Here is a 26,950-nt window from a genome sequence, read left to right as displayed (position 1 = left end):
GTTAAATGAAGCTCTTTTATGGCCACTGGTGGTGTAACATTTTAATTAAAAAACTACGGACACAGCAGTAATTACAACCCTCAGGAAAGACCTAATCTTATTAGTGCTATCTGGGTAGTGTAATTGCCTCCAAGACATCTGTGAATACCCACAGCATCACTGCTGAAGGTCAAAGAACACCTTCAGCCTTGATGTGGAAGATGAAATGAGGACAAAACAGGGGTGGGAGTAGAGGGGTGATACGCCAGTCCCTTCTAAAAGGTAAAGATCTAACAGGTTTGCTATTGTCCCTTCTTGCATAAAGAAGTCTTATTTCTAGATAAATCTCTTCTTTGTGTTTTTAAAGAACAAGAGATTTTTGTTTCTCAAAAGCCATTTGTACCTATCCATCTATTCACATATAAGCATGATAAAATGATAAGCAATGGAAGATTTTTTTCATAACCTTCTTGATTAAATGCAATTAAATTCTAGCACCTAATGACATTTATTTTAATTTACGAGCATGATAAGAATCTATCTCTTTTTATAGCTTTCTCTTTTTCTACAGTATTATATGAAAACCTCTGTGTTAAATCTATTTGAAAATTAAAGCTATTCTTAAAAAAAGGTAATTTATAAATACAAAACATTGGCTTTCAATAAAATTACATGTATCTTTATTTTCATCATGCTAAATACAATATATATATATATATAGAGAGAGCTGAAGGGGGCCTTAGAATTTATCTAATTGAACTCCCCTAATTTTACAAATGAGAAAAGTGAAGCCCAAAGAATTTTAGAGACTTACCCAAGACTACAAAGGAAACAAATGCCAGGATCTGAATTGAATTCTAAATCCTCTAAGACAGGGTTCTTAACCTATGTCCTCTGAATTTATTTTTAAATTATCTTGACAATTCTGAATAACTTGACAAATGATCATTAGATTATATATATTTCATTTGCCCTGTAACCCTATGTATTATATTTTATATATTTATAATAAGCATTCTTCTGAGAATTGTTTTTGTTGAGTCATTTCAGTCATGTCTGACTTTCCATGACCCCACTTTGGTTTTCTTGGCAAAGATACTAGAGTGGTTTGCCATTTACTTCCCCAGCTCATTTTACTGGTGAGGAAACTGAGGCAAACAGAATTAAGGGATTTACCAAGGAACACATAGCTAGTATCTGAGGCTGGATTTGAACTCAAGTCCTCTTGACTCCAGGTTTGGGGCTCTAGATACAACACCTAGCTACACCATTCTGAGAACAGGCTTCACTAAATTGCCAAAGGGTCTCATGACACACATACAAAAAAAAAACCCTGCATTAACAGCCTTTCCCCAATTTTTATTTTTTCCAGGTTTTGGTTTTAGTGTTAAGGTATGAACAATTCACTGAAAAAGAATCCCAGAGGTGTAAGGAATTCAGGACCTGCTCGTTTCATCCTTGGACTACTGCAACATTGCTCAAAAACTCAAATCCCAGCTTCCAGAGCCAATCATCACTGCCAAAGAGTTGCTAAATCAATTTGTGCTTAAGTCTTTGGGATTAGACTCAAGATCCTCACTCACGGGTCTAAAGCCCTATGTAGACCAGAATAACCCATATTATCTAAATTTAACCCTCTTACTTATTGCCTCATTATTTCTATTCCTCTTCAGCAGATTTCCTTCATTCATCCTTTCTCAATTTGTTTCACTCGTGCCCCTGAGTGTTCTTCCTAGCACTTCCAATGCATAAACTAGCCTAAAACTATTATCAAATTTCCTCCCTTATCCCTTTAAGAGATTCCCTTGGAATCCTTTTGTCAGAAGTAATTAAACATGGTTTCCTTATTGTCTTTGGGGCCTCTAACGAGCTACATTTTTAAAGCTCCATTTAAAATGATGCTTACGTTGTTTTAAGACAAAATGTGTCTTATTTCTTTGAATTTGCCCAATACCAGCCTGGCTCTCTTTCTCGCATTCAGCTGTTACTGGAATTTGGCTTCAGGTTCCCATACTATTCTAGATTCAAAGATTTTATAGAAGAAATTCCTTTCTGTGTGCCAGAAGAGTAGTTAAGCACAGAACTGACTGTTTAAAGATCATCCAAATTTCTTGGACTCCTTGGACTTGAGCATTCTTTTTATTGATTCTTTAGTGTTACTTTACTAAGCTTAATAAGATCAGCTTCACTTGAAATGAATTCTACCTTTCACGTACAAAAATTTGGAATCTTAAATTAAAATATTAAAAGATCATGTAATTCTTTCAAAAGATACTTGTTAGAACACATTCATAAGCAATTCCTACGTGAGCATTCTAAAATGCAATGAAATAAGCAGAATCATCATTCGTCACTAACCTCAGTGCTTTCAGTCAGATTGCCAAAATTAGTCAGTAGAGTTTAGGTGAAAGTGGAAATTTTTTGCTGTTGGCATATAAATGAAAACATTTACTGGGTAAGTATACAGTTCCATACAGCTACAAGGAGGGTTTGAACAAAATAAACCTTGAATGAAGAAAAATCACACGTCTGTTGCATGACACACATGATAAAAAGTCGTATTTCTCTAGTATCCCAGCATGTGATGGACCACTCGAGAAAATGCTAATGCAATTTTAGAAGATGAAGTCAAAAAGAACATATGGACCTAACCAAATCTATAGAGAAGAAATCCAAGTAGGAGATGGCACAGTTTTAAAGGCAGACAGGGATCAATTTTCAAGATATAAAAGAAGGGAAAAGCACAAATGAATGGAGGAAAAAATAACAGATGGTTGCTTCTATTTTTAAAAAAGTGACCAAGAAGAAGGCATAAACAATTATGAACCCATGTATTTGCTCTCTCATCTATATAAAGTTCTGATAAAACATTTTAAAATCTACCTATTAAGAAATACACAGGAACTATATGAATATAACTAGCAAGTATTCTTTACAGGATAAAGACAGGCATAAAATTAGGAGAAGTATTAATAGTTCATGTGCAGGTCAAGCTAATATAACATAAACAACCATAATTAATTTAAATTAGATTGAACTAGTTTACTTATTCAGTGTCATACCGATTGAACTACCAAAGGATTACTTTATATAGCAAAAAATAAGTAACAAAATTTATCTGGAGGAAGAAAAGGTCAAGAAACTCAAGGAAAATCATGGAAAAAAGTTTTGGAAGGAACAGAACCTAGCAACAGTATCTAGAAAACATACTACAAATCAATAAACAACAGAACTATTTGGTATCTGTTAAACAACAGAGAAGTTGATCATGAAATGGACTAAGCATATAATATCCTGCACTAAATGAATCTACTAGTGGCCTAGTTGTTTCATAAACCTGAAGACTTCAGCAACTGGGGTAAGAAATAAGTATGTGACAAAAACTATTGGCAAAAATTAGATTGAGAGCAGAGGTTCCCAAAGTTATTTGGCCTACCCCACCCCTTGCAAAAAAATTACTCAATATCCCCCTGGAAATCTACTTTCTTTAACCATTTAATGTTTTTTTTAATTTGCATCATTTCAAAAAAAATATGATTTTTTTGAAATGATGTATTTTGAATTTAATAATGTATCATAAGTTTGTGGGGTTTTTCCTGCATTGAAATTTTGATGACAAAATACTGCATCACGTACCCACATAGTATCGTACTGTAAACAAGTCATTACAAGCATATGTTCCAACTGATGTGTGCTGGACTTCCCAACAATGCGCAATATGCTTGCCTGCCAGCACTTTCTTGTTAAGATCTGTGGGTGGACTTGACCACTGATCAGTTATAACTTGCATTTTGTGTGTTTATTTGGAAAATAATGTAATCACTAAGACTTTAACTCTGTTATACAACAGATGAAACATGTACCAACGGTTTTTCAAAATTTTATCTTCTCTTCTTTCCTTAAGTTTCCACTGACCACATATTTTTATTCAATACCCCCCAATTGCACCCACCCCTGGGTCATTCCAGCATCCCCCAGGAGGCAATACAGCTCACTCTGGGAACTTCTAGAACATTTCACAATATATACCAAGATAAGCTCATTGAATACACAATCTAGATATAAAAGATCACATCATAATCAAATCAAACGGACAAGGAAAAATGTATCTTTCAAATATAAGGATGGAAGAAAAATTTAAGACCAAACAATGGAAAGAAGGCATCACAAAAGATAAAATGGAAAATTTTGATTACACAAAATTTAAGACAATACTTTTGCACAAACAGAACTAGGCAGCAAATTTCTCAGATAAAAATACAATTTGAAAGTTGTTAGGGACTGACTGAATTTTATAAGACTAAGAGACATTTGCCCATTAATAAATGGTCAAATGATAAGAACTGGATGTTCTATAGGGAGGAAACTGAAGATATCAAGAGTTTTGTTTTTTAAAAAGTTCAAAATCATTAACAGAGAAATTAAAATGAAAGCAACCCTGAGCTTCGACATCCCACAAATCTGATTTAATAAAAGAGAAAGCGATAAGTTTTAGAGGGGTTGGGGGAAAAGAGGTAAATTGGTGTACCAATGGTAGAGCTGAGAATTGGTAAAGCCATTCTGTAAAGCAATTTGGAATTATGCCTTAAAAGTTACTAACCTATGTAGATCTTGTGATCTAGTGATATCACAACCAGGCCTATACACCAGAGATGAAAGAAATAAGAAAAAGTCCTACATATAAAAAAAAATACCTTAGCTCTTTGCATTGTGGCAGAGGACTGGAAATTAAATGCATGTACTTAAATTGGGGAAAAGCTGAGCAAATTAAGGTATATAACTATAATGATGTACTGTAAGAAATGAAGGGATAGTTTCAGAGCCACAAAGGAAGATCTTTAGGAAATTCAGAGTGAAGTGAGCAAAACCAGGAAAACAATGCATATTATCCTATCAATATAGTAAAAATGGAATTGATAAGACTTAAGAATTATGATCAAAGTCATGGCCAACCATGATTCCAAAGGATTTGATAGTGAAAAATGTTACCCACCTCCTGACAGAGAGGATAATACAGAATGCGATATTTTTGTTAATTATACTTATTTGTTATTAGGATTTTGTTTTGTTTTCTTTTTTTTTCCCCAGTGAATGAGAGGGAAATGGGTGGGGAGAATAAACATGAATGTAAAAATGCTTTATAAACCACAAAATTATTTTTAAAAGATTAAAAGAAACCAAATTTTTCATTAATATCCTTATGGGACTGGTCTAATTATACAACTGAGGCTCTCCTTAATAAAAAAAAAAACACAAAGGGCAGGGTTTCTCAGATGATTGTTTTTATACAGCAGATCAAACCTTTTTGGAATTGTAACTCATTGAAAGATACAGAAAAGATAATATTTTGCAGTGTCTGTTTTGAATACTTTTTATTTTTTAAAATAATTTTACCTGATAGAACAAAATTCAGATTTGAAGAACCTCCTCAAATAAGTCAGTTCCAAAGTTATAAAAGTTATATTACATTATAGGACAAAAGTAACTACAGATATACTTTGATTACCCACTGAATATTTATAACTATCATGGTATAAAACAGAAAGCCATATGGTCATATACAATATTTGCCATTGTCACAAAAGATGCCCAGTGCAAAATCCAAAACAACGAGATTCTCTACCAATGACAAAGCTTGCTAATAAATTCTTTTCATAATAAACAAATTGTCCTTCCTGAGGCCAGGAATACCACATCTCCTCCTCAGTAATATTCACTATAATATGAGATTTGTATACCCATCTAGACTTGTTTAAAAATGAACAAAAATTAATATTTCCTGGACTATTATAGAATATGGAATTAGTCCATACATATTCTGGACAGGCATAATAGCCAAATAATGATCTAAGTCCAGAACTGAGTAAGAAGAATGCTATTTTGGATCAATCATGCCATTTCTTCAAATTACCTCAAAATGTGTGCTATTGCAAAAATCTCATCTCTTTAAAATCACTAGTATACAATATGTACTTGATAAATATTTGTTGAACTAAACCATCCCACATAACTCTTGGCCCTGTCCTCCTACAAAACTTATAAATTTGGTCCACTCAATGCTGGAGAACTTCCCAAAATTACATGTAAATCAATGGAGAATATGTGATGTCCATCAGTTTTCCGTCACACTACTACATCCCATACCCTTGTTCTATATCTCTCTGACAAGAGTTTTCTCCTGTCTACCTCTGCATTGGTAATATGTGGCAGCTGACACAGGCCCACTGCATGGCTTTCTGCTACTGCTCTGGTGCTCTAAGTCTTCAGAGTCGGTGGTATTTCTTGTCTTACAGCACTATAAGAACACTAGAAGATTAGTGTTATTAAAAAGAATTTCTATGATGATCCAGAATTTGATAACATTAGCACAATACCATCTGCAAATATGGGCATGGAGAGGACATCACATCTATAAGGAACCCCTATTCCATTTAGATTCTATACTGGAGATCTTCCGTGATGCTGGAAAATGCCAAAACAGAAGTCTCTGTGTTTTATGTCTTCACTGATATTCATAAGAAAGTCATCAAATAGTTATATCTGTTGTTACAATATTCAAGGACTCATATCATTTTAGCATTCACAAGGGAGATGACTTCCTGGACAGGTGAGCTTTTAAGGTAACATTTAGCTCTATTGGATCAAATGTTTGTTAATCTGCCAAAAGAATGTTTACTATGTGCCAGGCACCAGGCTAAGCACTGGAGATTCAAAGAACATAGTCCCTTCACCCAAGGAGTTCACATTATAATGAGGCATAACATGCAAATAATAATGTAAATGCAAAACATATACAATGTACATAGAAGGTCATCTCAGAGGGAACTGATTAGTAGCAAGGAAGGACTGGGAAAGATCTCCTAAAGAAAGTGGGAATGAGCCAAATCTTGACAGAAATCAAGTAAGCTACGAAACAAGAGGTGAAGAGGAAGAACATTTGTATGGGGAACGTCCAAGTAGGACAGTGCTGATGAGGAGTAGAGTTTTTATAGTGAGGTATAAGAAGGCTAGAAAGGTAGGAAGAGTCCAGGTTGTGAAGGGTTTTAAATGCTCAACCAAGGCTTTTACATACATGCAGAGAGATAATAAGGAACCACTGGCATTTACTGAATTGGATAGTGACATGGTCAGATCGGCACTTAAGAAAAATTACTTTGAAGCTGAATGGAGTTTGGATTATAATCCAAATCTATAGAGGGGAGAGATTTGAGGCAGGGAGATCAATTAGAAGGTTGCTGTTCTTAGTAATAATACATAGTTGTATAATAATGTAGAGGGTCTAGAAGTGAGCGAGTAGAGAGTGGAGGCATACAATGTAAATGGTTTTCTCATATAGTTTGGCTGAGAAAGGGAGGAATAAAAGAGCGTGATCTTCTGGAGTTTTGGAATTCATGTACATGGAAACATTAGATTTTTGTAGATGGCAAGATTATGTCTGTGACCATCTCTGTTTGTTGCTGTGGTGGAGTAAAGGACTAAGTCATCAGAACTTAGTAAATTCTGGAACTAGGATGTGAGGAAACACTAATATATGTTGAAGTGTCCCAGAATGAGGGTAGGAGTTGTGGTAGAGTATCAGCTCCCGTAATCTGGACTGGGTCATTTGGTTAGCATGAATGTCAAATAAGGAGAGGTTACTGAATGATGGTAGTAGGAGGATATTATGAAAGTAGCAATGAGGGAATAAGACATATTCTGACCTCTACTTTGTTTTAATAGTTAAATAAAAACACTGGAGACTATATTGACTGGACTTATCAGTCACTTATTGTGACTGTAAAGATACCGTCTAGAGTATAATTTATAAAAGCCAGTAAAGTCCTAATTCATACTTTTATCACAGATGCTATTTTACATAAGTCGATTATTCTCAAAGACTCTCTATAGTTAGTGAATACACATAAATGGGCAGATAATGCTGAAAAAGTTAGCATACTGTTCCATGAACATAAAGAAGATAAGAAATGATGATGATAGGAAGTTTAATGTACTTGCATAGATAGACAGACAGATAGCTAGATAGATTAGATAGATAGACAGATATAGACACACACAAACGCATGTGTGCACATGTGTGTGTATGTGTGTATCCCATCTGTGTTTGGAATTATGTAGGTCAATAAAGCATGTAGTTAAATAGAGTTTTCCTCTGTTGCTCTTGACCCTCGTTCTATTTCTTATGGAGACCTAAGAACAAACTATTTATGTAACAATTTTTCATGCTTATGAAGAAAAATCGGAGCACAATATATTGTTATACAAAATTCATTCATTTTGGTTAACATGTACAGAAACAGACTCAAGGACATTCAGTGAAGAACGAATGCATATAACATATTCCTTATAAGAATAATAGGCTGAGGCTGATAAGGAAACCTAAGGAGGACAAAAAAAAGTATTTTAACTATATATTGGGGTAACAGGAGAATTAGAAGAGGGATAGAGTGACTTCTCATGATGCATGAAATCATGAGAACAAAGACAGAGAAGGCAGATTTGCTCAATGTTATTTTACTTCTGTTTTCTCTGACAAGAAAAATGATCTTTTGACTGGAACGTACGTAACAAAAATGTCTAATTAGGAGTTCAGACCAAAACCCTTAGTTTCCATCACAAGACCCAGATGCATTATATCCTTGGTTATTGAAGGTACTGACAACAGCAGCGATTTTGCAAAGGTGTAGAAGTACCAAAAGACTTGAGTAGAGCTACTATGGGAATATTCAATAAACTTTGATTCCTGGTAAAATTTGAAATTTATCATTAAACAGAGGGTTAGTGGACATCTTGAAAAAGAGTCAGTAATAACAAAGAGTGCATATGGATCCATCAAGAAAGTCATTACAAACTAACATAATTTCCTATTTTGGCAGGTGTGATTAAGGCAGGACTGATTTGGCAGGACTGATTAAGGCAACATATCTAGATTGCAGCAAATTCTTTGACAACATCTTATCAATTGTTTTAGTGAACAAAATGGATAGATATGGGCTACATAATATTATAATTAATCAGGTTTAGAAGTTGTTTAAATGTTTTCATTTAGAGAATTATCATTAATATTTTGATATCAATTTGGAAGAAAGTCTTAATGGAGTTCTGACCTCATAGACAGGTGTTTAGTATTGGGCTGTTTGACATTATCAGTGACCTGGATAAAGACATAGATGGCATGGTTATCAAACCTATAAATAACACAAACCTAGGAGGAATAATTAAGACAGGAAGGATTAAAGGGGATATTGACAAATTATAATTTGAGGTCAAAACTAAAAATAATATAATCTAATAAGAATAAATTCAGTCTCACACTTGAGTTTAAAAATGAACTTCAGAAGTACAAGATAGAGCAGGCATGGCTAGACAACAGTTTGCCTTTAAAAAGATCTGAGGATTTCAATGAACTGTGGGTTTGAAATGAGTAAACAATATGATATAGCAAGCAAAGAAGCTAATTTTAGCCAGGCTATTTTTAAAAGGCATAGTGTACAAATTTAGGGAGGGAGTAGTTTTCTTCCTTGGTCACTCTGGGTGCCATATTTTAGTCAAGATAAATAGTTCTTACATTAGAGGAAAGAAAACCTGGATTCCGATCCAACTTCTCAAAGATACTATTTGTGTGGTAATTGAAAAGCTACTTAACTGCTGGGACCCTCAGTTTCCTTGTCTGTAAAATGAGAATAGTACCTATCGCACCTACTTCCAAAGGAGGCTGATCTCAAATGAATGCTATACAATAACACTGTTTTGCAAATGTTAACGTACTATAACATGTCAGTTATCGTTATGATGAAAAGAATACAGAAGACAAATAATACAGAATACAGAAGCAGTAGTGAAAGGCCTAACATTCATATCATATAGAACTCGCTGAAGGGACTGTGGGTGTTTAGCCTAAAGAAGAGAACCCTTAGGAGGAACATGACAAATATATTCAAGTATTTGAAGGGCTGTCATGTACAAGAGGGATCAGACTAGTTCATTTTGTATTATAGGACAAAGAAAGGGTCAATGGGTAGAAATTTCAGAGAAGCAGATTTGAGCTTGGGTAAAGAAAAATAACATAGATATTATATGTATTCAAAAGGAGCAAGGGCCCGCCACTTATTCAAGGTCTTTGCACAGAGGCTGGATGACCATTCATCCATATGTCATAAAGGAATTTCTCATTAGAGTACAGGTTGGAACAGATAGCTTCTGGGGTGTCTTCCAAATCTGAGATTCTACTCTATTTTTCCAAAGCTGAGATTTAGACTAGCTTTCTGTACTAATATTTGAAAATGCACATGGCTGATCTGCTCTGACTTCACTTGAAAAAAAAAGTCACGATGCTACACTTTGAAGAAGCTACTGAGAAAGCTCTATGAAACTGTCAAATTTCCTTCTTTTGCCATTACTCAATTTCTCTTGTCAACTCGTGCCATGGTAGGGATAAAGCTCATCTCTCAGAATTAGACTAAGATAGATCAGCTTTAAAAAAACTGTTTTCTTTTAAATCTTACCTGAACTAGGCAGATTACTTAAATATCCATGTAAATAAATAGCTAACAAAGAAGATTATTAAGTAGAGTGCCATAGTACTATGCACAAACAAAACGACCAAACTGTTTGTTTTTCTATGTCAACAGTATTCCTGAGGATAACTGAACACTTCTTTTTCTGTATTTGCACTGTATCCTCTGTAATTTTGTGACATTTATTTTTGCAGTTCTAGCACAGTGGTTCATTTTTCCCCTTTGCTACTCTTTCTACTCATACTATACATATGCTGCTATAATTTGGAGTTGGTCAGTTTGCATGAAATCTGAGACAGGAATATGTTGGGGGTTTAAACATGATTTTCTGCTTCGGCCACCCATAATCACAACTACAAATTTCCACACCTTTTAATATAAAATATCTCTTTATTAAAACAATTAAAACAAAAAACAAATCATAAAAATGAAGGCAACTCTTTTAAGGCAATTTTTGAAAATATTAGAATACAGTCAATCTCTGCACAGTTATCTAAGAACAAAGTCAACCAACAACACAATAAATATGTTAGAATTGGACTGTGTAGAAAGGGAGTCCTTAAACTTGGGTCCATGGCCCCAGATTTCATTAACAGATTTCAGGGGATATAAAAAATTACTTTATTTCAATATGATTGTTTCCTTTATAATACTATGCATTTATTGCATGCATTTAAAAACATCGTTCTCAGAAAGTATCCATAGGCATTACCAGATGGCCGAAGCAGTCTGACACCAAAACATTTAAGAACCTGCATTGTAGAAGGTAGTGAATTCCTTGTCAACACTCAACATTTCCCCAAACTTTGCCTCAAGATGCTAATTAAATTTCTGGCTATAATCTAAACTAGGTAGGAACAATGGCATTTTTCCTCCACTTTTCCTGTTTACCATCTACATGTTGAAAAATATATGTTGAAAATAATTGCTGACATTTATATAACATTCTTAAGGTTTTCAAGGTCTTATGTTTTTCATCTCATTTGAGCCTCACAACAACCAGTAAGGTAGGTATTATTATCCCCATTATGCAGAAGAAAATATTGATGCTCAGAGAACTTAATTGTCTTGCCTGAGGTCACACAGTTACTGAATTTCAAAGGCAAGTCTGACCCTAGGTCTTCCTAACATTATGGAACTGTTGTATCTGCATAAGTGTTTTGCCTATAACAAAGTTTTGACCTTTTAAAAGGTGGCTAAAAGAAGCTGTATTTGGAGTGAGGGGACCTGAGTTTGAATTACATGTGTTAACCATGATCTCTGTGACTTTGGGAAAATCATTGACATTCTCTAGGCTTGTTATTTAATCAATAAACAGTGTTGGCAGGTGGTATATAGAGTCCTTTGAGCCGCACATTCATTGATAAAGATGTCTGATGGGCTTTGCTTACACTAAGGTACAGAAATCATAGTATCAGAGTTTTAAATCTGAAAGAATCATCTACTTTAACCTCCTCACTTTGCAGATGGGTTCCTGAGGGACAGGGAAATTAATTGACTTGCCCAAGATCATGCAGGTAGTAAGTGGCAAAGTTTGGAGTAGAACCCGAGGTTTCTCTTTCCAAATCCAATGCTCTTCCCATTCTACTATGTTGTTGTGCCTTACTCTCTTTATTCTGGCCTTAACTTTACATAAAGGCTCTGATTAAAATGCCAACATTTATAATTTACCCTGGATCTTAACTTTTTGTCAGTTTCTTCTTGGCAATTTGTCTCTCGGTTCCAGACTAAAGACTTCTAAAGTCTGTAGTAAGACTTCAAAATTTAGTACAAAATCTCTGAGCCGAGGAGTTTTACTTACTTCCCCAGGGGATCTTTTTTCTGTGATTGTTCAAAAGAGAGACTTTTGCTGGCCTTTCCCATTATTTTTCCAGTCCTGAGTTCTCTCTTCTTCCAGCTGTCCTTGTCAAAAGCTTCTGCCAGTGAGGCCCCCTAGTGTCTTGCTGCTGGGAGTTAGGAAAATGTTTATTTTCTACCAATCGCAAAGAGAAGTAAAAGCACCCAATACCTTCTGCCCTTTGAGTTGAGTAGCCAAATCTATATATTTAAAATTGAGGTTAATTAATTAACAGCCTTGTAGCTAGATTATCTTAATAATTTATTAGAACTCTTTTTTAGGTCTAATTACAAAGTTTAAAAAAGACAGCACCTTAGAACAAAACTGCAAATTGAAGAAGTTAAACAGAAATAATGTGGTCCTATTGCACCACTATTATGTTGCAATTTGCATGAAATCAGAAACTGATTTCTTTTGTAATGCTCCACAATACCTAAAATCACTTTCTTCATACTGTGTGCACTTAACAGATATTTCTAACAAAGGTCACATAATTTTCCAACAGATTATAACGACCATTACTCCTTGTCCCTGATAATCATGGAAATTTTAATTAATCAACAAGCATTTAAAAAAACAAATGTCTACAGTGTGATAGGTATTGTGTTATACCCCAGGGTTACAAAGATAAAAATGAAGCAGTCTCCTTCTCCCAAGTTTAACCACTGAACATCTAATTCTAAGGGGTTTTTTTCAAACGTTGAGGCTTTGATATTCATCTAATTTAATTAACATAAATACCTATTAAGCATTTAATATGTACAGAGAGAACTGTACTATGAACTAAGGAAAATCCAAAGTTTGGCTAACACGTGGTCCAGATCCTGCTGAAGCTCATGCTCCTACGCAGAGATGTTACACACATGAAAATAACTATAATATATATGTATATACACACATATATGTTATGTATATATGTGTATATATTTATATATTCTTCGGAGAAATGGGAAAGTAGATTCTATATGAATCTCAGAAATAAGTAAATTGGGGCTTCCTTTTTTATATCATCTACTACTATAAATTCTGTCTGTGTAAAGAGTAAGCACACAGATATCCCCCCATTTATATACAGAGACTTATTCTTTCCCCTGAACTTGTCCTACATCTTTAAAATTGTAAATTTGTCAGATATTATCCTATGTACCTCCCACAGCTTGGGAGACAAATAATAATATTTAGAGCTAAAATTAACCTTAGGGATCATAAATTCCAATCCTTTCATTTTGTCATATATCCAAAAGTACTATTCAAACCTAAAACTCAGTAAGTCCCCAAATGAATTGACTATCTTCCTTCATGTACTTGATGCTGACATCAATTACCTTAATTCCATGTATGGCACGTCCTAAGAGTGAGTGCTGGGTCTGGAGTAGGGAAGACCTGAGTTCAAATGCGACCTCTACATTTACTAGCTGCGAGTCCTTGGATAAGTCACTTTATCAGTGTTTGCCTCCATTTCATCAACTTTAAAATTGGGATAATAATAGCTTCTATTTCCACTGCTTCCCTGAGTAGAATTATATTTGTAACACTCTTAAGATATTGACTGTCACATAGAAGGCACTATATAAATGCTAGTTATCAATATTCTTATTATTAGTAGCTTGTCTTTGAGTTGTCTTTAACTTTTCCATTTATCTCACAGCCCTCCCCTTTCTGCCTAATTAGCTGTCGGACACTGTCTATGCTACCTCCAATATATCTTTCATATTTATCCTGGTCTCTCCACTCATATCACACCACCACTTTACATTGAGCTTTTGACACCGGCCAGACTATTTTAATAGTCTTCTATCTTCTTCCTGACTCTAGGCTTTTCCCCCACCAATCCATTATCCACACAACTGTCAAAATAATACACCAAATACACACACACACACACACACACACACAATCATGTCATTTTCGTGCTCAACATTCTTCAGTGATCCCTATTTTCTCTAAGACAAAGTACAAATTCTCTAGTCACACATTTAATGCCCTCTACCACATGGCTCCAATCTGCTTTTTTTTAGCCTTACACCCATTTTTGCATTTTATGTTTAGGCCAAACTGAACTATTAGCTGCTTCCCAGTTTGAACCTATAGCCTCCTGCTTGCATGAAAGTCATCATCCATGCCTGGAATGTGACCCTCCTTCAAAGCTCAGTTAAGATACCATCTCCTATATCTCCTGAATAGACTGTATGCTCACTGAAGGAAAGAACTATGCCTTTTTTTTGGATTTGTAAATGCCTGTTTGTATGAATTGATGTGATTTGGCATAGTAATGGACCTTAAAGGATGAGCTGGAACTTAACAGGAAAAAAAGGGAGTTGGTATTGCAACGACTATAAGCATGCACACAGAGGCCTGGATACAGAGGCCAAGAACATCAAATATATGAGTTGTATGAGAAGAGGCTGGCAATGTGGACTGGCGCAAGATTACAGATGTCCTTGAATGCCAATGAATGGAAACTGCACTAACTATACTTGAAGGACTTCGAAGGTGTTTCAGAAAAGAGGAAAAAGATGATGCATAAGCAATTATCTTTAAGCCCAACCTTTGAAACCAATGCATGATCTTACTGAGGCAGGGCTTGGAGGTGGATAATGAATAATCAAATATAATGACTCTGACCCCTTGCTTTTAATATTTTTTGGACCAGATCAGTTATTTCATCGGTTCGGGAAATCAGAATGTGAAAATTCTCCCTTAACAAGGGTGGATCATGACCTGCTCTGCCCCTATGTTTAGGCTTAAGAGAGCCTGAGGCACAGAGGCATTAAGTGAAAAGCTCAAGGTCATACAACCAGTATGTCTCAGAGGCATAACTTGAATCTAAGGCTTCTTACCTCAGAGGCCGGCTCTTTCTACATACACTCTGACAGGAAGCATCTTCTAATGATCATTTATAAAAAATTTGGCGTTCTATCAAATAGTAGTAAAACATAAGCAATTTTAGGGTTTTGTTATTGTTGTCCTTCAGTCACTTCAGTTGTGTCTGACTCTTCATGAACCCATTTGGGGTTTTCTTGGCAGAGATACCAGAGTGGTTTGCCATTTCCTTCACCAGTTCATTTTACAGATGAGGAAAGCGAGGCAAACAGGGGTAAAATGACTTGCCCAGGGTCTCATAGCTACCCAGTGTCTAAGAAGACAGATTTGTACTCAGGAAGATGAGTCTTCCTGACTCTGGGCCCAGTGCTCTATCCACTAAGGTGCCATCTTGCTGCCCTGATATTTCGAAGATACTTTTTTCCCTCTGTTTCCTTATCTACACAGTCTTGCAACCTACATGTGATCCTGAGTGCCTCACCGTCTCTCATACCAACCCTCATATCCAACCCTGTGCCACGTTCTGTTGATTTCACCTTCATAACATTTCTCACATGTGCTGTCTTCTCTTTTATGATGCCTCCTTCCACCTTTGGGCAGGCCCTCAGCACTTCAAGCCTGGACTGTTGTAAAAGCCTGCTGGTTGGTTTCTTTGTCTCAAATTTTTCCACACCACAAGTGGTCCTCCACTCATCTGCCAAACTAGTATTCCTAAAGTGAAGTTCTGACTATGTCACACATATTCCCCCTTATTCAGTAATGCTAGTGTGTCCCAATCATTTCCAGGATCAAATATAAAAATAATTTTCCCTTCACAGCATGGCCCACTCCTACCTTTCTAGTTTTCCTACCTACCTTATTTCCTCCCCACAAACCCTCCCATCCCATAACACTGGCTTCCTTGCTGTTCTTGGAACAAGACATTCCATCTCTGAGCTCCAAGCACTTTCTCTAGCTATCCTCTTACCTGAGATGCTCTCCCTCATTATCTCTGTCTCCTGGCTGTCTTCAAGTTCCAGCTAAAATGCCATCCTCTACAAGAAGTCTTCCCAATCCCTTCACTCTGTGGATGTTTGTGCATCGTTACTTTCATCTTGTTTTCTCTATTAGACTGTGAGCTCGTAAAGAGCAGGAAGCATTTTTATTCCTTTCTTTATACCCTCAGGGCTTAGTACAGTGCCTGGCACAGTGCCTGGGACATGCTTATTGATTGACTCCCTGTCTAGATAAAAGCTTAATAAGTGACCATTGAAGGGAGCTGAAAAATCACTACCTGACTGGGTTGTATTAGCATTCTATAACATTATACTTAATAAGTTATTGCATAGTTGGGACAATGCGAGATAAAGCTAGTTACATTGGTATCACTGGCATCTTTCTCCTTAATGTAATGAAGTAATTGCCCTTGTAGGATTCTGAAGAAGAAGAGGAGGAGGAAGAAGATGAAGAAAAGGAGAAGGAAGAGGAAGAAGAGGAAGGGAGGAAGGAAGGGAGGGAGGGAGGGAGAGAGGAAGGGAAGGAGAAAAGGAAGGAAGGAGGAAGGAAGGAAGAAAGGAAGGAAGGAAGAGAGTTAATCAGAAGATGATGATAAAAACACTCTGCAATAAAGTCCTCCCTCCCCTATGACACTGACCTCTGAAGCAGATAACAGTGATAGGGGTGCCTTCCACATATGCCCCCCAAAATAAATTATATGCTTAGTAAAATGGAGGGAAATAGGGATCAAAGTCACAAGTTCTAGTCCTTGAAAGAAAAAGTCAAATAATGAAAAAGATTGAGTTTTTCCCCCTCCCACCATATGATTTAGGATTCAGTTGAGAACATCAAGAAATAAGCTTTCCACAGGATCAGCTGTTAAGAAACTAAATGTTACTTTAAGAGGAGTGTCTGAATGGAATAACCCCAATGAACACACAGGAGACACTTGCAGATACAAGCCAAGTAGAGAATGCAACTGTACTGAAAACAGGTGGTTTAAGAAGTTCTGATTTGTTTTATATTAAGTGTGGAAAAACTATTGCATAAAAGTGACAAAAGGAGTTTTCTTTTGCTAGTTCTGAAATATGAAGAGAAAGGGAAGAATGAGGGACATAACACCTCCCTCCCTCAGGGGAGTAGTATTAGAAATCTAAAGGACCCTCTTTGTCCCGATCCCTAGATGCCAATAGTATGAACGATAATCAATAAAGTGTTGAATTATGACTGTTTGAGATTAAAAGAGCTTCCCCTCTCATCGGCAAGTATAGCTAATAGAAAATGACTACTTCAATACAATCCATTACCTACTGCATTTATAAAGGAGTGGATTGGAAGGGGAAAGGAAGGAGGAAGGGTAGTGGGAGATGGCTAGGTTTGCCTATGCCCCTCCTTACTGCAGTGTATTCTAGAAATCCTCAATTTTCCACTCACTTCTTTCCCAAGTTACATTATTCCATGAGCTATTAAACCAGCCCAACCTCTCCCTTTTATACCATCTCCCCCACCTTTCCAAAGTGCACGAAGAGCAAGGGGAAGCACATCAGCTTCTAGGTCCAGGTACCCCGCGGCAGTGTGCCTCCACAATTTCTATGAGCCCCAAGAGGTGGTCCGCTTCTCCCTCCCCCGCATCCCTTCCCCCACCCCTTCTCTGAGTTTGTCACACAGCGTGAACAGGACCACCGTTCTTGGTTCCGAGAACAACAAAGAATCAAGTACCAAGAGAATGAGAGCTTCAGATGTCACAGCCCAGTCTTGAACTTTCCTCTCTCTAACTGCCCGGGTCAGTGTCCACGCCGGCTCCCCCATATCCCTTTGCGATTTAGCCAATGCAACACCCCCAGATTTGCTGCTGAGTCAAAGTTTTCTAGATCTCTGCTACTTGTTCCAAGCTTGCTCTCTGTGTCTGTCTTTTTCTTGTCTATCTCTTGCTCTCGCTTTTAGATACACGTACACGTACACACACACACACACACACGCCCCCCAGCCAGTGCTTCCTTCCTATCTCCACTGGAGGGGTACCTCCATCCTTGAGGGAGCGCTCTGTACCTCTATGTCCACGGGATCCTTGCTCAGGACGCGAGCCATGCCAGTCACTCAGAGACAATCCTCCCCCTCCCTTCGGTCCTAGTTCACCCCTCCTGGAAAGCAGCGGCGTCTTCGCCTCCGAAAAGCAAGTGGCAGGAAAACAGCGAGGGCAGGAGAAGGAAGAGGAGGCGGAGCGGCAGTCCCAGCTGCGACGCCCCCCGTGGGCGGTGCTGCCTGCCCTAGCTCCCTGGCTCGCTCCCTGCGCTGGCTCGCTCCGTGGCTCCCTTGCTCGCTTGCACGCGTCTCTGCTCTCTCCTCTTTCCTAGGGAGTAGCAATTTCGCAGCTGCCCGAGCTCCCGTGGTGCACTCCAGGCCTTGAAAAACAGAGGAATTAGGGGAGCGCCCTGCCCGCCCCCCAATCCCGACCAGAGGTCAGCTGGACAGACTGCGGCCAGAGACCGCCCTCAGGTTGTTTGCCTTCTGCTGGCTGGCTGGAGCCCTGGGAGGGAAATGCCGCACCAGAGAGGAGCAGAGCTGTCAGGGAAAGTGTTTGCTTGAAAGCTGGGTTAAGACAGAGGTAAGTAGGCGGTGGCAGGCAGGTAATGAGGGTTCCCGCACAGTTCAGGAAAAAAACATTTGCCATCCTCTCTCTTTCACACCGAAATCATGGGTCACACCGAAGTCTCGCAATCCCTAACGTCTTCAGTGATTCCTCAGAAATACAGAAATAGATCTTTATTCATTACTTTAATCAAATAAATATTTGCAGGGCAGCTGTTGTATGCAAGACATTCTCTTCTGAGGCAGCTGTGATGCAATAGAAAAAATACTGGCCCTGGGATCATAAGACATGTTTTACACTCCTGGTTCTCAGGCTCACTAGTAGCTTCTTCAGACTCCTCAGCAACCATGTATTAGATGCCTACTATGTGTCAGGCACTAGTAGATCCTGAGAATAGAGAGATCGAAATTAAACAGCCCTTGATCTCAAAGAGCTTATATTCTTTGAAGAGGGGAAACAACATGTGACATACTTCCCAAGGGGGTACCATTCCTTCCAGGGGAATCTTACTCTGAACATTATAATAGGGCCCAAGGTTTAATCCTAAAGTCATTACTAAACAGAGGAAATCTTCCACTCTCTGGATCACTTTGCCACCATTTGCAAGTGGAATCCCAGAAGTACAAGGAAAATTTCTAAAGTAAAACTTAAGATTCAACAGGACTTCTAGGAAAAGCATTCAGTATACGTATCTAGTATAAGGTAGCTACTTAATTCCTTCACAACAACAACAAAAAAAATCTAAAGCACAAAAGATGCGTAAGCAAAAATTAACAAACACTTAAAATGTAAAGCGATAACCCATGTTATAATGTCTCTGAAAAAGAAAGGTACTTTGGGGACTGGTTAAAAGATAATTTGGTGTATGTGAGGAGGACTAGCTCCTCTGGTATGAGGGCTTGGTGAGCCCTTTCCAAAGCTGCACATCCACTTTAAGTGTGCACCTTTTCACTCAACCCTTACTTGTGGTTTCGAGAAGCTGTAGCATGTGAAGCAGCTACATCGCAGTAAAACAGTCTTGGCAGATGGGCTAAGCCAGGTTGAGAATAATCAACAGACCTCAAACCAGTTGGTGAATTAGAGAGATGTCTATCCCAAGCATGTGAACTTCCCCCATGCAAAATGGGCATCTGAGAATAACTTGTTCCAACAGCCAGGAAGGCGGCTGAGGGAGGCATTGTGGAGCACTTAGAGTTTGGTCAGACATCAAAGACACCAAGGTCATTCACTGTATCCCAGGCCATCACCAGTAGTCTTCGCTTTTGTCTTGTTACTGTACTTTGATGACTCTGGAAGAAAAAGTGAGGCTGATCCCTTCAGGCAATTCTGCCTCACTTAAATCCAATTCACTTGCAAGTCACCCCTGATGCCATTGATCCCTCTTTGAAAAGGAAGGCTGAACATCAAAAGATAATTCACTTTCACCTCAGTTCTTTGCTTTGGTAGCTAATAAACTACTGATCTCCTGGTCACGCAGGCCCTCTTTGGACCCTTGTGATTCTGAATAACCCTGTATGTGATCATCTTCTCTTCTAAGAAGCTATGTTATAAGAAGCAACTCCCATTGGGCAGGAAGGAGCTCAAAATCAGGAGGCATCCATCAAGGATGAAAATATCCATATCTTGGCAGTATTGTATAGCAACTTGTGCTCAGAAAGAAATACAAAGCAGTGGGTACTTAAAGTGCAATCTCAGGCTTGCCTAGACCAGAGAATGTTTCCACTGAAGTACTTATAGCTGTCATTTTCCTTTTCCATCATGCTAGAATTCGAAGGGAAAACCGGTAGAGACCTAAGATGTCCAACTGAACAGAAAAAAATGGAGATGTTCTTCAAGTTTTATACCATTCTGATGATTGTAAAAGTCTTCTTGACTATAATTAATTATATTCTATTCCACCTCAGTTATGAGGATCAAGAGATCGGTCATGAAACATTGGGTAATGCATGCAGCAGGGAACCAAAGCACATGTCCCTCAAGGAGTGGCCAGAATGTATACCCAACTCTTCGGGAAATTCTCTAATCCAAACTAACTATAATTGACATATACAAAATAAATGCAAAATAGAGCAATTTGACATCTTTGGAGGACTGAGAAAGGTTCCATGTGGAAAACAACATATGAGATGGATCTTGAAGGAAACTAGAGATTAGAAAAAGCAGAGATGAATAGGTGAATAGCTGAATACCTTCAGGAATGGAAGGTAACTAATGTAAAAATTGAAAGCTTTTCATGAGAGACTGTAAAAGACCGCTTTGGTTGACCTAAAGATTATGTGAAGGAAAGGAATGTGTACTCAGGCTAGGAAGATACGTTGGAACTATATGTGAATTGTATTTGCTTCTAGAAGTAATAAGGAGCCACTAGAGTTTATTGGATGGGGAGGGGTGAAGTTAGACCTGCACTTTGAGATCTGTGTGAAGAATGGATTGGAATGAGAAGAACCTTGAGTCAAAGGGATCAGTGATGAGGTCTGAGTGAGAGGTAATGAAGACCTAAACTACAGTAATGTCTATTTGTGTGGAGAGAAAGAGGTAGATTCAAGAGCTGATGTAGCATTGTAGAGATGGCAAGATTTTTTTTTTTTTTGAGGATGAGGGGCAGTAATTTATTAGCTTTTCCTGTTTCTTTTTTTTTTAAATGCAATTTATTTATTTAACATATTTGGTTTTCAGCATTGATTTTCACAACATTTTGAATTACAAATTTTCTCCCCTTTTCTACCCTCCCCCCACTCCAAGATGGCTTATATTCTGGTTGCCCTGTTCCCCAGTCAGCCCTCCCCTCTATCACCCTCCCCTCCCCTCTCATCCCCTTTTCCCTTCCTTTCTTGTAGGGCAAGATAAATTTCTACGCCCCATTGCCTGTGTATCTTATTTTTTAGTTGCATACAAAAACGTTTTTTGTTTTTGAACATCTGATTTTAAAACTTTGAGTTCCAAATTCTCTTCCCTCTTCCCTTCCCACCCACCCTCCCTAAGAAGTTGAGCAATTCAACCTAGGCCACACATGTATTATTATGTATAACCCTTCCACAATACTCATGTTGTGAAAGGCTAACTTCATTTTGCTCCTTCCCAACCCATCCCGCTTTATTGAATTTTCTCCCTTGACCCTGTCCACTTTCCAAAGTGTTTGTTTTTGATTACCTCTGCCCCCATCTGCCCTCCCCTCCATCATCCCCCCCCTTTTATTTTTTTTTCTTCCTCCCTCTTCTTTCCTGTGGGGTAAGATACACAACTGAGTATGTATGGTATTCCCCCTCAGGCCAAATCTGATGAGAGCAAGGTTCACTCATTCCCCCCTCACCTGCCCTCTCCCTTCCTCCCATAGAACTGCTTCCTCTTGCCACCTTTATGCGAAATAATCCGCCCCATTCTATCTCTCCCTATCTCCCTCTCTCAGTATGTTACTCTCTCATCCCTTAATTTCATTTTATTTCTTTTAGATATCTTCCCTTCATCTTCAACTCACCCTGTGTCTGCTCTCTCTCTTTTACATATATATATATATATATAAACACATATATATATACACATACATACATACATATACACATACATACATATACACATAGATATATACATACATACACATTCACTTATATATATACATAAACATATATATATATATATATATACACACACACACACACATATATATATATATGCATATTCCCTTCAACTACCCTAATACTGAGGTCTCATGAATCATACTCATCATCTTTCCATGTAGGAATGTAAACAAAACAGTTCAACTTTAGTAAGTCCCTTGCAATTTCCGTTTCTTGATTACCTTTTCATGCTTCTCTTGATTCTTGTGTTTGAAAGTCAAATTTTCTATTCAGTTCTGGTCTTTTCACTGAGAAAGCTGAAAGTCCTCTATTTTATTGAAAATCCATATTTTGCCTTGGAACATGATACTCAGTTTTGCTGGGTAGGTGATTCTAGGTTTTAATCCTAGCTCCATTGACCTCCGGAATATCGCATTCCAAGCCCTTCGATCTCTTAATGTAGAAGCTGCCAGATCTTGGGTTATTCTGATTGGGTTTCCACAATACTCAAATTGTTTCTTTCTGGCTGCTTGCAGTATTTTCTCCTTGATCTGGGAGCTCTGGAATTTGGCAACAATATTCCTAGGAGATTTCTTTTTGGGATCTATTTGAGGAGGCGATCGATGGATTCTTTCAATTTCTATTTTGCCTTGTGGCTCTAGAATATCAGGGCAGTTCTCCTTGATAATTTCCTGAAAGATGGTATCTAGGCTCTTTTTTTGATCATGGCTTTCAGGTAGTCCAATAATTTTTAAATTATCTCTCCTGGATCTATTTTCCAGGTCAGTGGTTTTTCCAAGGAGATATTTCACATTGTCTTCCATTTTTTCATTCCTCTGGTTCTGTTTTATAATATCCTGATTTCTCATAAAGTCACTAGCTTCCACTTGTTCCAATCTAATTTTTAAAGTAGTATTCTCTTCAGTGGTCTTTTGGACCTCCTTTTCCATTTGGCTAATTCTGCCTTTCAAGGCATTCTTCTCCTCATTGGCTTTTTGGAGCTCTTTTAGCATTTGAGTTAGTCTGTTTTTTAAGGTGTTGTTTTCTTCAGTGTATTTTTCAGTATTTTTTTGGGTCTCCTTTAGCAAGTCATTGACTTGTTTTTCATGGTTTTCTCACATCCTTCTCATTTCTCTTCCCAATTTTTCCTCTACTTCTCTAACTTGCTTTTCCAAATCCTTTTTGAGTTCTTCTATGGCCTGGGGCCAGTTCATGTTTTTCTTGGAGGCTTTGGTTGTAGGCTCTATGACTTTGTTGTCTTCTTTAGGCTGTATGTTTTGGTCTTCTTTGTCACCAAAGAAAGAATCCAAAGTCTGAGACTGAATCTGGGCACGTTTTCGCTGCCTGGCCATATTCCCAACCAACTAACTTGACCCTTGAGTTTTTCAGTGGGGTATGACTGCTTGTAGACTAAGGAGTTCTATGTTCTACGTTTGGGGGGGAGGTGTCAGCTCTGTCAGAGCCGCACTCCTCCTTCCCCAAGGACCCCCAGTCCAGACTGGACTTAGATCTTCAGCAGGCTGTTGCACTCCTGCTCTGATCCGCCACTTAATTCCTCCCACCAGGTGGGCCTGGAGCCGGAAGTAACAACAGCTGTAGCTGCCCCACCTCCGCTGCCCCCGGGGCTGGAAGCCGAACCGCGAACTCCTTCCACTCCCACAGCTTTTCCCACTAACCTTCTCCGCAGTCTTTGGTGTTTGTGGGTCGAGGGGTCTGGTAACTGCTGCAGCTCACATATTCAGGGCGCTAGGGCCCCCTCCGCCCAGCTTCTGGTCTGGATGGTCCACACCGCTCAGGCTGGGCTCTGCTCCACTCCGTTCCCAGCTCCCAGCTCCGTGTGGAATAGACCTCACCCAGAGACCATCCAGGCTGTCCTGGGCTGGAGCCCTGCTTCCCTCTGCTGTTCTGTGGGTTCTGCCGTTCTAGAATTGGTTCAGAGCCATTTTTATAGGTTTTTGGAAGGACTCGGGTACGGAGCTCACTCTAGTCCGTGCTTACCAGCTGCCATCTTGGCTCCGCCCCCGAGATGGCAAGATTTTGCAATTGTTTGCAATGTGTGATATGAATTAGAATGAGAACCTGAGGATAACACTGAGGTTATGAATCTGGATGACTGATTAGATAGTGGTGAAATATCCTAGTTTGGAAGATGATGAGTTGGATGAAAAAGGTAATAAATTCTGTTTTAGGTCATGTTGAGTTTGATAAGCCAATGAGACATCCAGATCAAAATGTGCAACAGGCAGCTGATGTGGACCTGGAGGTCAGGAATAAAAATAGGGCTAGATATAGATCGGGGAGTCATCTGCATTATAATTAAAATCATATGAATCAATTTGGTCACTAAAAAAAAATATAAAGAGAGAAGCAAAGAGGGCTAACAACAGAGTCCTACAAAAGAATCTGAGGAAAAAAACAATCAAACAGGTAGGAGGAGAACAGGGAGACAAAGAGAGCGCAGTGTCACAAAAGACCAGAAAGAAGAGAGTAGCAAGAAGGAGAGAGTGGTCAACATGATGCAGAGAGATAAAGAAAGATGACTGGGAATATAGTGGTGCTCTCTAAAACACATTATCCCAATACCTCCTATAGTTTCTGGTGGATGCAGAATAGGCCTGTGTTATTCAAATTGTTGTATATGGCAAGGAGAAAGCATACTTGTTCATCTGAGACCACAGCAAAGGAAAAGACAGTGGACAAAGATGAGTGTTGATATGATGTTAGATGAGGATGAGGGTAGGAGAACTCTTGGTGAATCATCTCAATCTTCTTCAGTGAAATATGAGAATTTTTTTTCAGCTGAGAAGGTGGGGGCGAGGTTCATGGAATAGGTTTAGGAAGGATGACAATGTTTGGAAGAGCCTCTTTGGTGAGTGGGATAGCAAATTGATTAGTGAAGCATAAAAGAATCACTAGGGCCCAGTTGAGATTATATAACATAAATTTGTATTGGACACTACCTGCAGTTTTGAGATTTTCTCTACCTTAGTTCAGCCATAAATGAATAGGAGCAAAGGTGGGTGGTGGGAATAATCCAGTGCTGGGCCTTGGCAAAGTGATAGGATGAGGTGGAAAGAGACTAGTGTAAAGGATAGTATAGAGTTGAATTAGTTCAACAAAGGGTTGAGATAAAAGAGGGACAGGTGGCAGAGTAGGCCATGGGAATTAAGTAGAATGGGCAACTAAAAAGTTAAGGCATTTGAGTATCTATTTGCATGTTCAAGTCCCCTTGTGTGAAGGTAGGAGATGGGGAGAAGAAAAAGATTATCAAACAACTGAAGTCATTGCGGAAAGATGGAAAATGTCCTGGGGTTGGTACGTAATATCATCAGGATTTGGATTGAATGATAAATTTAGTTTATGTGGAACTCAAAGGAAGAGAAGTAGTTTGGTTTAGGTAGTAGGTGAAGAATCTAGAAGTGGCAAAAAGGAGCAAAGAGTATTCCAATTCCCCAGCCTCAAGGCTGCATTTGGCCCTCTAGAACCTCAAGTGTGGGCCTTTGACTGAATATGAACTTCACAGAACAAATGTCCTTAATAAAAGGATTTATCCAGTACTATAAAGCATACTGAGAAAACTGTGTCATCAGCAGCGAGTCATGTCTTGGTGAGTTACAGAAGATGGAACAAGTGGAAAAGTAAGAGGTTTAAAACATACTAAAGTTTGTTAATTATGGAGCTGGCATTCCAGAGGGCACAGTGGAGTAATCAGGTTGAGTGGGAAATCGTAGGGAGAGAGAGGAAGGTTGGGCAAAGTGTATAGTGTGAGGGGTTAGCCAGAGGTTGATGGAGGATAGTAAATCAACAACCAGGAGTTCGTAATCAGTGAGGTGGGTCATGTAAAAGGGCATGGAATTATGCTAACCATTGAGCAATGAGTCAAAGCAGAGAGTGTCAGTGATTGGAAAGAGGTATGTAGAGGGAGTAATTAAGATCATCCCTTGAGATTTAATCTTTTGGCAGGTGGTAATGTGTTCTGTGAGAGGTGCACCTTAAAGTAGGCAGGAGCAGATAGAGTTATAGGATCTAGGTCAGAAGGTGGAAGTATCTTGTTTGTTCAGATTTTGGCCCTAATGTCTCCTATCTGAACTATGACAACAGCCTTGAATTGGTTCTCCTGCCTCAAGTATCCCCAGTTCATCCTCCTCAGAGCCACCAAAGTGATCCTCCCCAAGTATAGGTATGACTATATCACTTCCTCTCCTCAGTAAACACTAGTAGTTCCCTATTGCCTCCAGGTTCAATTATAAAGTCTTTTGTTTGGTATTTGAGGCTCTTCACAATCTGGCCATTTTCCTCTTTTTCCAATATTCTTACATTCTAGGGCCCTCCTCACCCATTGTGATCTCAGTCATACTGATACCATTATACTTCCTGTTCTTTGCATGTGGCAAACTTCTTCCCATATCTTTGCACTAGCTGTTCTTCTGCCTGGAATGATCTCGCTCTCTACCTCAAACTCTTGGAATCCTTGACTTCCTTTAAGACTTCATTCAAGCATCACATCCTGTTATTCCTATCCCCACTAATGTTGTTTTCCTCCTATTTTGCATATTTTTTGTTATGATTGATATGGTATCACCACAATTAAAATGAAAACTCCTTGAGGTCAAGGACCGGTTTTGCTTTTTCTTTTTATTCCTAGCACTTAGCACAGTCTGTCAAGTAGCAAGTGCTT

The 26,950-nt window shown here is 38.4% G+C and overlaps 1 protein-coding gene across 1 annotated transcript in view; it reads right to left on the bottom strand.

The window, feature by feature from the left end:
- The window catches only part of DPYD (dihydropyrimidine dehydrogenase), a 1,113,082-nt gene extending 1,094,557 nt beyond the window's left edge, over positions 1-18,525 (bottom strand). The window contains exon 1 of the mRNA XM_036769110.1: positions 18,178-18,525. Coding sequence (XP_036625005.1) covers positions 18,178-18,216 — 39 coding nt within the window. The 5' untranslated portion in view covers positions 18,217-18,525. The remainder of the gene's footprint in view (positions 1-18,177) is intronic.
- Positions 18,526-26,950: the final 8,425 nt, after the last annotated feature.

The sequence above is a fragment of the Trichosurus vulpecula genome, chromosome 7 (assembly GCF_011100635.1).
Source record: "Trichosurus vulpecula isolate mTriVul1 chromosome 7, mTriVul1.pri, whole genome shotgun sequence".
NCBI lineage: Eukaryota > Metazoa > Chordata > Mammalia > Diprotodontia > Phalangeridae > Trichosurus > Trichosurus vulpecula.
The sequence above is the reverse complement of the archived record's forward strand: the minus strand, read 5'-3'. Positions and strand labels throughout refer to the sequence as shown.